This window comes from Eufriesea mexicana, unplaced genomic scaffold, assembly GCF_001483705.2.
Source record: "Eufriesea mexicana isolate 0111107269 unplaced genomic scaffold, ASM148370v2 scaffold2119, whole genome shotgun sequence".
Lineage (NCBI taxonomy): Eukaryota > Metazoa > Arthropoda > Insecta > Hymenoptera > Apidae > Eufriesea > Eufriesea mexicana.
In genome coordinates, this window is record NW_016910196.1 from 490,748 (window position 1) to 501,947 (window position 11,200).

Genomic DNA, 11,200 nt, shown 5'->3' on the forward strand with positions numbered 1-11,200 from the left:
TTTTTTTTTTTTTTTTTTTTTTTTTGTTATACAAACGATTTTGTACGAATTTTATTATATCCACGGAGTGCGAGGAGCCTTGTGAATATTATACATATCTATTTCGTATACATATAGCGTAGTGACTCAAGTATGCGAATGGGAGGAGCATGACGAGAATGTTTTACACCCTGAGAATTGTTAATTATTTTAAAATAAATCATATCGATCCCATCAACGAGACATTTTCGTTCTGATTGTTTTAGCATCACCTGTCCCCTCATGTCATTGACGTAAGGTCTTCTAAATTTTATTGGAAAATCATTCTCTAGATTTCCACATTGGTTTGAGGTTAGTACAAATTAAAACGATTCATCGAATTATATTTTCGAAGGAAAATTTTTTCTTCGATAATAAGCTAGGGACATTAGACTAGGGATAATGGACTAGGGACAGTAGACGAGGGATAATGGACTAGGGATAATAACTAGATATAAAAATTCGTTTCCCATAGATCTTTATTTATACAGCAAAATTAGTAGGTACAATTCGTAGAAGGTACAAAACAGGAACGGATTCGCGAGTGATCACATATAGATTCTCGGTTAGGAACAACGAGACGTCACTTACATCGATAAACTGATGGCACATTGATAATAAAAATACTCGATCGTGAGAAAAAGAGAGAGAAAGAAGAACGTTCGCGTGGACAATAGTGAAACGAATAGGTTCCAGAGTCTTTCTTAGATTTAACGAAACGTTTCATAAATTCAACGATTAGACGAGAAAACACATTTAGATCGGAAATAGAAAAGCAGAACGCGATGTTCTTTCGATGTCCGCGATCAGCCCGAACAGATTGACTCACGCGGAATTACATAATTCCTCTCCGAGACGGGAGCCAACACGTTTCTCGGGACGAAGCACGAGCAAGAAGCTCGTGTTCTTCACGTTTCCGTGCTCGACGGAAATAAACGCGGCGTAATCGGGCAATTAAAAATTGTAGGCGTCTCAGGACGCGTTATTGGGCGGTGGTTCGTTGGAATCGTCGCTCAACACCGGTTTTTCGGTATTTTTAGTACCCTCGGTGGTCGATGATTCAGGTACCTGAACAATAACACCGTCATCAGGCACGTAACTTTGCGTGATTCGATCGATATACAGTTACTTGGATATAGAGCACAAAATAAAATAAGAAATAAAGAAAGGATTTGCATGTATTCAATATATCGACATTTCGAATAATTAAAAATACGTAGAGAGCAGGTCGAGAAGATAGAAAATCATTTCCAAGAACTCGATAATAAATTCCCGAAATTTAAATAACTCTAAAGCATACTAAAATAGTAAACGCGATATAACTTTACATACGTGCAAACATTCGACACGTGATCGTACACGATCCTTTTTCATAGAACCATGTACACGACTCGTGAGCGAATTACCATCACGTGAACGGAACGACTACGCAAAACGGGTTCTTGGAAACTCGAATCGGAATCAATCGCGAAGAAGAAAGTGTTTCTCAACCGACAAAGTGCGCTTACCTGACGAGGTAGATCCGGCAAAGTGGTCGCTAGCCTGCGACTAGGTAGGACATCAGGCATGGGTGGAGGTACCGGGGGTTCCCCGTAGACCTCGTGAAGCTCCTCTAACCTAGTACTCAAAGCAGATCCTCTTCTGCTGGTCGCGTTCATCTTGTTCATCAACCATTTAGCCTGCTCCTCCAACCTCTTCAGTCTGTCCTCTCTGGCAGCCAAAGCCTCTTCCGGTGTCCTGGTCTTCGCACCAGGAGCCTTCCTCTCGTCTTGCTTGAGCGACCCATTGGCCTCTGAGGAACTCGTCTCTCGTTTATCGTTGCCACCTGGCGAGCTCGAGGACGCAGCCTCAATAGTAGAGAATTCCTTGACAGTCTCCAAGCTCGAAGAAGAGTCCACGGACACGTTGTCAGAGTCTATCACGCCCCGTTTTTCCCTGGACTCCGAGTCCTGACTGTTTACAGAGTCCAGAGTCGACGGGACCTGTTCGTTCGACAAGGACGCGCCGAAAACTGGAGCAAAAAGTGGATTAGACGGACCGACGATCAATGGATCGCTGAATTGGACGTTTTTCACGATCGAAGGTGGCACGCTAGACAGAGGGAAGGGCCCGATAGAGAACACGGGCTGTGTGCTGGCTGGACTAGTCACATTGGATGCAGGACACACGAACGATATCAGGGTTTCTTCGTTCTTTGCTTTCTCACCGTCCGAGTCTGTTGACTCTCGAGGATCTTCGATCGTGATCGATGGTTGATCGATTTCTACAGAAGTGTCCAGGCTGGCAACTTCCTTGTCGAGTTCTTGAGGCTCTTCTCGAGGAGACGACGTGATCCAGGAGTCGATGAGAGGCTCATCGGGATCGGGGTCTATCAAGACCAGGTCTTCCTTAGCGAGATCCACACAGGTGATGACATCGTTGGGGCTCGCAAAGGTGATACTCTCGCTTCCTATCAGGTCTTGGATGACGTTTGTCAGAGCCTGGTCCAAGGGGTTCAGTATTTCCTGAGGACTTCCTGGGAGCAGCTGTTGGGAAAGAGGAAACGTGAGTTTCTGGAGTTGGTCTAGGGCCAGTATGGGTGGCAATGGTTTCTAACTCACTGGTGACTCTGCAGGGTTCGTAGATTCGGTGTTCAGAGTCGCATCAGTGACCTCGACATCGTCTAGCTCTGCTTCCGTCTCTGGAGTAGGCGTTCGTTGCTCCAACGTCGTCGAGGAACCTGTCTTTGGCTCGGATAGCTCAGTGTCTGTTGGCTGTTCTGATTCCGTGTCTGGTGTCGGGGCACGAGGACTCTCCTGAGGTTATATTTTTAGAGTGAGAATAATTGTAATATTTTAACAAACGGATAATAGAGTTAGATCGATGGAGTTTGACCAATCTTAACCTTTCGCGGTCTTCTGCGCGGACCTAGTCTGATCCTGCCCTCCACAGCGTTGTCTTCTTCGTCCGTGTCGTCTCCTCGCTCGTCGCTGAATCCACTTTCGGCACTGCATCGAGGAATTAATTACAATCGAGTATGATATCGAAGAAAAGAAAATGTAAAGTAGGTTATAAAATTGGAGACATCGTTTTACCTGTTATTGAAGGAATCGTGAGAAGCCAGAGCCTTCCTAGCAGCGAACTCTCGCCTCAAGCTTCTCCACTCCAATTCCGTATTCGTGTTCTTCTGCCTAGCTGACTCCCATTTCTCGCGACAGTATTCCAATTCCTGCTTCAACTCTTGCAACATTTTTCGCTTCTGCTGCAACTCGTACCGTAGGATCTTCTCGTGAGTGTGCAACTGATGATGCTGAGCCTGCATTCGGTCCACTATCGTCCAAGTTTTGCTTAGCTCCGCTGACACTGCTGACAGTCTCTTCTCCTGGGGACAAACGAGACAATGTTTTCATTGTAGGAATTTCTGTCAACTTTTCTGTTGGCGAAATCGATTATATCAACGCCGGAGCAACGACGCCATTAGTAGACAGAGGTTGTAACAGTCATTTTCAACTGCTTTAGGAAAAGACGTTAGTCAAGCGCGAGATACTATAGAGCATGGCAATTGTCGAAAGCTGCCCTGCGTTTCCTCTTTCACCTAATTACAACAGTTTTCGATACGAAGCTTTAATTTCTCACCTGTTCCCCAAGTTTGCTTTCCAAATGAGTGTTCAGCTGTTTCATTCGATTCATCTCCTTCTCCAAGTGTTTCTTCTCGAGGATCAATTCCTTTAATCTGATATACGTTTTGCTGACCGAAATCACTAGTCTGGGACCAGCTGGGGTGTCCACCGACTTGTAACAGATATTTGGGTCCGAGGATGATGCCGCGGAAGCTGATGGAGCACCTTCTGCGTGACAGCTCAGCAGCTCCAATAGCACTCGCCAAACCTGACATGGAATTTCTCGTTAAGAATTCAATTACATTCCGAAATGTAGTAAAGCTATATGTGTAGGAATGGTAAAATGGTAAAATAAGAGACACTCGTTTATTAGAATAGATCAACGCGAAAAAATTCTGAAAAGGTAAGCGAATCTTTAGGTGTTACCTTGGGCAGATTATGAGCTATGTCGTCTTGCTGCAAATCGTCCTCCTTTTTCTCAGCTTCGCCCTCGCTTCCGTTCTCTCCGTCAGCGCGTTTCTGGGATCCTTTACTGCCCTCCACTTGCTCGATTAAGTCGAGAAGCAGCTTAGGAAGCGCCGCAGCCTCGGTGCCTTCCTCTCTCGCCATATCGCATATGAGATCGTGATTCTCCTGTTGGGTCAGAGGGTCTCGTCAAAATTTATTTTAATATTTAATCACCACGAAGCAAAATTCGTAATAGTCATAGTGGTTACCTGAAGTAACTGAGTCAGTCGATCGAGGTCCATGTCGGCAGAGGTGGCACCCAAGAGCATCTGCGTGAACAGGCCATTGATCAGAGACATTTGATTCTGGAGATCCCTGCAGTCAGCCTTGGTCAGCCCCAGCTGAGACTCTAGGTTCGATATCTCCGAGTCCTGGGCGTCGATCTGTCCCAAATTTCCAGAATAATTTCAATTTGCAAGAGAGACGGAATATATATGAAAATTTGTAATAAAAGTAGAAAAATTAATAAATTATTGGTTATTACTTGTACGTACGTATGTAAAAATGTACATATAATAGGCAAAAAGTTTATAAATTATTACACCTATTTTTAATAACAAATTAATATTGTTATTAACAAATTGCTCGTGACGTATATTTGTAATAAAAATTAAAAAATTAATAAATAACCGGTTAAATTAATAAATATCTGAATTTCTGACGTAGGTGTGGAAAAATGTACTTATAGTTTGCAAAAAAGTTTGTAAATTATTAAATATATTGTTAATAACAAATTGATATTGTTATTAACAAATTGCTCGCGATGTATATTTATAGTAAAAGTGAAAAAATTAATAAATTATTAGCTATGAGAGCGGAAAATTAATAATTAATAAAATCGACCAAGTCCGAAAATTTTCGATGGGAGTGGGGAGTTCGGCCGATCGGAGGCTATATAAAGGGCGACGCGACGCAGCAGAAGTCATTTGTCACTTCGACTTCCGAGGTGTAGTATCTAAATTTTTTGGTGCGCGAGGGGTGGGAGTCGAAAGTGAGGTTGGGGATGGCTACCCCAGCCTCACCCCACCCCATTAAACAATTTACTAATAATTTTGTTCTTGTTTTCAGATATTAATAATTTTTTTCTTCTAGGTTTTAATTTATTTTTCTTTTTACAGGTATTATTATTTTTTCTTTTTCCAGATTTTTTGTTTTCGTTTCTACTGATTTCTATTTGGACATTCGAATATTTCGTACGATATTCGAATGTCTCGTCGTTGGGTTGTTCATATCTCATCGTTGGGTTGTTCATATCTCATCGTTGGGTTGTTCATGATATTCGAATGTCTCGTCGTTGGGTTGTTCATATCTCATCGTTGGGTTGTTTATATCTCATTGTTGGGTTTCGTATCTCTCATCGTTGGGTTCTTAATAATTATTTTTCTTTTCAGGTTTAATTTATTATTTTTTCAGATTTTAATATTTTTTCCTTTTCAGGATTTAATTACTTTTCTTTTTACAGATTTTATTTTTTCGTTTCTATTGATCATTACTTGAAAATTCGAATATTTCGTTGTTGGTTTGCTTATGTCTCATCGATGGCTTGCTCTTTCCACTTGGTTAACCTTCATGGTTTCTATTCGTTCGTTTTCTTCCCTCGTACTAATCCGTTTTCTTTCAGGTTTATATTAACAATAATATATTCTGTTTTAGCTTCTAGGTTTAGAAGATTCTCAAGTTTCCTCAAGACATTTGGTACACATCAATGGACAACGAGGTATGTGTTAGATCTAAGTAGTGATAAGATAGATACCTAGACTAAGTTTCATGTGCGCGCTATCTGTACAAAGGTAAGCTATCTAACTTGGAGCGAATTTCATATTTATCCCTCTCGTTACCAAACGGAACATAATTGTTCTCGCGATATTCGTGATCGTTCTTAAGTACCGACTAGCCTGCGCGACGCACTCTCGTGTACTCGAAAACTTCACGTCTCATAAGTCATCCCACGACTCGTCTCCGACACTCATTTCCAGCCACTGTCAATCTCGTCAAGCATCGAGTTCCAGGGTGGCCCTTGGGTCACTTGTTTCTTCTGGACTTGATGCGGGGGTCCAGCTGCCCCGGTCGTACGCGACTGGGGTTCGGGTACGCAGTTGGACGGACATAGTGTCTACGGTTAGACCACAGGGATGATTAAGTTCTACCCCGTGTGGCTGGGATGCGAAGTGTCTGTCTGACTTGCAAGGCCCCGCCGGACCCTCGTGTCGACTCTGGAAGTTTCATTGGTTCGGGGACTATCCTTGGTCCACGTGTAAGTCTTGACGAGAACGACAGTGACTGGACTCGAGCTAGGCCCGATCGGAAGGGTGCCGAGGCATGAAGTTGTCTTGTACACGAGAGTACATCTCGTAGGCTAGTCGGTCTTTCGAATAATCGCGAACTCGTTCGGGCGCGTCGCGATTTGTACTTAATTTTTCTTTGCTCGCGATTTTCATATTTGATTCCCTAAATTTCTGGGAACTTATAAATATTAGAGTCTTAGCGTTGCGACAGTAGAGTAATAAATTTTAGTATACCGTATCGAAAACCCTTTTGTAAGACACGAAATATAATAAAGTGTCAGTAGATTCGCTTTAACTTCTTTCGCTCCAAGTTAGATTAGCATACCTTTGGTGCAGATAGTGCCAGTAGGATGCGCCACTAGGGCGCATGTCCGGGTCTCGATGCGTAGCCACCTCCTCGTGGTGAGACCTGGTAATTGGTATCGTTTTCCAAAGAAAAATCTTTGTGGAACGATACCAAGCTAAGAGCTACGCACAATGCTCAAGATATTTCCTATCTCTTATAAATTTTCAATGTTCCCTTTGAATTTTGCAAGTAGAAAGTGAGCAATATCTGTTGAAGTAATATGTACAGCAAGATGAACAAGGCAAGTATTGTAAGGTATGTATCGCAAGGTAAGTATTGTAAGGTAAGTATAATTTAAAATTTTATCTTTAAGCACGATATAAGAAAAATAATTAAAATCTTCTGTCATGTTATATTCTCCTGATACAAAGTCGCGAAATTGGCCAAAAGTTGTTCACCAAGTCCGCAAAAGTATTACCTACGGAATTCTTGGAAATGACGTTATTTCTTGGAATCGGGCAATGAACGACGTCCTGTCATGTTCTGTTATCCTGATACATAGTCGCAAAGTTGGACAAAATTTTTTCGCCGAGGCCTTAAAAGTATTGTCCAAAAACGGCAAAAGTATTGTCCACGGTGGCGGCAAAAGTGTTGTCCAGAAACGGGAAAAGTATTGACTAGCAACGGGAAAAGTATTGTCAACCGTGGCGGCAAAAGTATTGTCCAGAAACGGGAAAAGTATTGTCCAAAACGGCAAAAATATTGTCCAGAAACGGGAAAAGTATTGACCAGAAACTGGAAAAGTATTGACCAGAAACGGGAAAAGTATTGTCCAGAGACGGGAAAAGTATTGACCAGAAACGGGAAAAGTATTGTCCAGAGACGGGAAAAGTATTGTCCACTATGGCGGCAAAAGTATTGTCCAGAAGCGGCAAAAGTATTGTCCGTGTAGGCTGCAAAAGCATTGTCCGAGAATTCTTGGAAATGACGTCACTTCTCGGAACTGTCTCGGCGAGCGACCTCCCGTTATATTATGTTCTCCTGATACAAAATCGCGAAATCGGCCAGAAACTTTTCTTCGAGGCGGCAAAAGCGTTGTCTGAAAATTCTTGGAAATGACGTCACTTCTCGGAACTGTCTCGGCGAGTGACCTCCCGTCATATTATGTTCTCCTGATACAAAATCACGAAATCAGAAAGAAACTTTTCTTCGCGGCGGCAAAGGTATTGTCCGAAAATTCTTGGAAATGACGTCATTTCTCGGAACTGTCTCGGCGAGCGACCTCCCGTCATATTATGTTCTCCTGATACAAAATCACGAAATCGGAAAGAGACTTTTGTTCGAGGCGGCAAAGGTATTGTCCGAAAATTCTTGGAAATGACGTCATTTCTCGGAACTGTCTCGCCGAACGACTTCCCGTCATATTATGTTCTCCTGATACAAAATCGTGAAATTGGCCATAGATTTCTTGCAGGGACTGCAAAAGTTTTGACACAGAGAATTCAAGGAAGTTTTGTCTGTCTTTGAAACGCTATAAAATTCGAACCACGTGACTGATTCAACTCGCAATCGATTCGGCCGTCATCGAAAAATGTCATCTTTCGCTACTCACTTTCAGACCGGAATCTTCCGGCCAAAAATCAGTAAAAAATCTCGCAAGCTCAAAAGCTCGAGATAACCACATGTACAGATAAGGCACACTGTAAGCTCTCCCATATCTAGAGCTCACATTCCCAGCTTCACTAGGAACTAGGCAGTGACCTCAAATGTATTGTCCACTCACTTCTTGGAATCGGTCGTCGAACGACCTCCTGTCATGTTATGCTACCCTGATGCAAAGTCGCGAAATTGGCCAAAAGCTTTCATCGAGGCCGAAGCGGAATATCTCCTCACATGTTACGTTCGCCTAATATAAAATCGCTAAATTGGCAGAAGATTGCATGCCAACATAGGCGAAGAATTCTTGGAAAATGCCATAGTACCAGAAAGGAATTGTAGGATGAAAGGAAAAGGAAGGGATGCGTTTCGTCTTGGGATTCATCAGGAAAACTACCTAGCAGGCTCTGCCTATAGACGGGAATACTATTGGCAAGTCTGGAAATTCTATATACATAGAAAACGAGGAGTTTTTACCGAGAACTTTCTTGCAAGTCCTCGAAACTCCATCAAGTAGCAATCCATCTATTGCCAAGGGTGAGAATGATTCCGCAACCCTACTTTATAATCATTGCAACGTTAACACATTGCGTACGGGTGACGAGATATCTCGTCTTTAGCAAGCCGAACGTTGTGGCCAGGTGACGAGGTATCTCGTTTTCATGTTTCTTCGACTCAATCGATGATTTAAGGAATTAAAAATAGACTTTCTTGTTACGTTACCAGGGTAACGAAGTCTTGTGTATATAAAGTAACATTTATGTGAATACAATACCAAATGCAAATCAAAAAAGTGCACACATGCATCGTATAAAGTGTTTCTGGGTCCCTCAAAAAGATGCTGGCCCTGGAAGCGCGTTGCGTTAACTTAGATAACTATGCAATGTGTTAACTTGGATAAAATTCGTCCCTGAAGAGGTTAACGTCACGAATCAAGAATCGATCACCGTCTAAATAAGTTCTACGATACGTGTCAAGCATTTTCTAATACCTTCTCGTCAGCCTTCTTCAAGTCGTCCTCCAAGCATTCGCACTTTTTCGACGAGTGGTCCAATCTCACCCTGGTCTCGGCCAGCTCCCTCACTGCCGTCTCCCTCAGTTCGTTCAGCACTTTCAGCCTCTCGTTATAAAGGCTCTTCAGGCTATTGATATTCTCCAGCTGACGTTCACACTCCAGGTCGGCCTCGTCCTTCAGCTCCAAGAAGCTTCTGTCCCCCAGTCGGACCAGAATCTGCGCTAGATGGTCCTTCAGGTCGTTGGCATGACGCTCCGTGACGTAAACGGCCTCACGCGTGCGATTGGTTACGTCTGACAGGCAACGGATGCGGTACCGATTCTGATCGGTGTCACTTTCCAAATGGTAACGGAAATCGTCCACTTTGTCCATTTGCACGCGGATGTCGTTCCTCAGTTCGTCCGATACCTAACGTCAAACAGCGAAATTTTGAGATTCAGGGAAAATAAAAATTTTTGGAATCAATTTGGAAAATAATTTCTCGATGTTGACTTCACGGAGGCGACGTTTCATCGTCAAACTTTGACACTTGGTAGAAATAAAACAATTTCTGAGGCCCAAAAATTGCATACGATTGGATTATTGAAGCATTCTTTGTTAATGCAGACTGTTTAAAATTGATCACTCGCAGAAGGACAAAAGGAAATAGAATTTCATCAGAGTATACAGTTACAATGGTTTAACTATCGTCTCTTTGTTCTATTCTCCCCGTTCTGTTTACTTCCCTTTGCCAGCAGTTTGTTTTAGAAACGAAAGGTGTAAACTGGCCAGCACGCGTTCCATCTTAACTGTACTCGAAGAAAGATCGGAAACTACCGATTTCGAGCGATTAACTGATTTTATTCGAGCTTTAACAAGCTTAAAATTCTCGCAGAAAGCATCGAATTTACCTTGAGAATGTTGGTTAATCGTCGAGCCTCCATACGTTGCACGGCCAAGTCGTGTTCGTTCTGTTTCTGTTCTCTGTCTCTAGTCTTTTTCAAGCTGTCACTTGCCACGCTCGTTTGAGCTTGAGAGTCGTTCTGGCCGGACCTCAGAAGCTCTAACATCCTTGAAGTTTCCGAATGAGCCTCCTTCTCCGCGTCTAATTCTCGTCTGAGCCGCTCCATTTCCGATGAAACCGCGGCAATCGCTCTCTGTCTGGCTTCCCTCTTCAGCGTTAATTCCTTTTTGAATTCCTCGATGTTCGTCGCGCGGTCTGCAGGTGGACTCTCTTGCGGGTCGTCTATCGACTCGACTGGATCTGTTGAAAATAAAATAATCGGACGATTTTTAAAGAAATTGTAACATATTCCGTTGCCAAAACTGAGCAAGTGTTTTGACAGAGCTTTGACATAGTTTTGGAGAAGAGAAGAGGTATAGGATCTTTCAATAATGCTTCAATAATAATTAATTTCCGAATTAATAATGTATTATTATTGTTTCAAACGTAGGTAATGAAGAAATTAATTATGAAAATTGTAGGAATTTTTTCGAAGTTTTTAATAAATCGTTTGAGTGATCCTTGATCGAGTGATCCATTTCTGAACGAGTCTGTTCATTTACAGTGTCAAACCCGAGTGGCCTAATTACGTAATAATTTAACTCGTGTTTCACTACTCCTGCACGCACCTTACGTAAACAACGTGGAAAGTAATATGTTCGTTTGCCCACCAACTTTTGCCAATTATCCCAGCATGCTTAACTCTAATTTTAGTTTTAATTTAGGTCCTATTAGCGAAACGTACCAACGTCTTCTTTTAGATCCACATCGTCCTCGCGCTTCCCTTCAGTCTTGATAGTCTCCTTCAGTCTTTGAATCTCGTCCAAAGCGTCCTCGAGAGCTTTTATCTGC

General features: G+C 42.5%; 1 protein-coding gene across 1 annotated transcript in view; it reads right to left on the reverse strand.

Annotated features, from left to right (window-relative positions):
* Positions 1 to 479: 479 nt before the first annotated feature.
* The window catches only part of LOC108549592 (protein FAM184A), a 16,899-nt gene continuing 6,178 nt past the window's right edge, over positions 480 to 11,200 (reverse strand). Inside the window, exons 6-16 of the mRNA XM_017903064.1 lie at positions 11,094 to 11,196; positions 10,257 to 10,609; positions 9,343 to 9,774; positions 4,334 to 4,507; positions 4,044 to 4,250; positions 3,634 to 3,885; positions 3,093 to 3,379; positions 2,903 to 3,005; positions 2,619 to 2,813; positions 1,527 to 2,543; positions 480 to 1,086 (exon numbers count right to left, since the gene is read on the reverse strand). Coding sequence (XP_017758553.1) covers positions 991 to 1,086; positions 1,527 to 2,543; positions 2,619 to 2,813; positions 2,903 to 3,005; positions 3,093 to 3,379; positions 3,634 to 3,885; positions 4,044 to 4,250; positions 4,334 to 4,507; positions 9,343 to 9,774; positions 10,257 to 10,609; positions 11,094 to 11,196 — 3,219 coding nt within the window. The 3' untranslated portion in view covers positions 480 to 990. The remainder of the gene's footprint in view (positions 1,087 to 1,526; positions 2,544 to 2,618; positions 2,814 to 2,902; positions 3,006 to 3,092; positions 3,380 to 3,633; positions 3,886 to 4,043; positions 4,251 to 4,333; positions 4,508 to 9,342; positions 9,775 to 10,256; positions 10,610 to 11,093; positions 11,197 to 11,200) is intronic.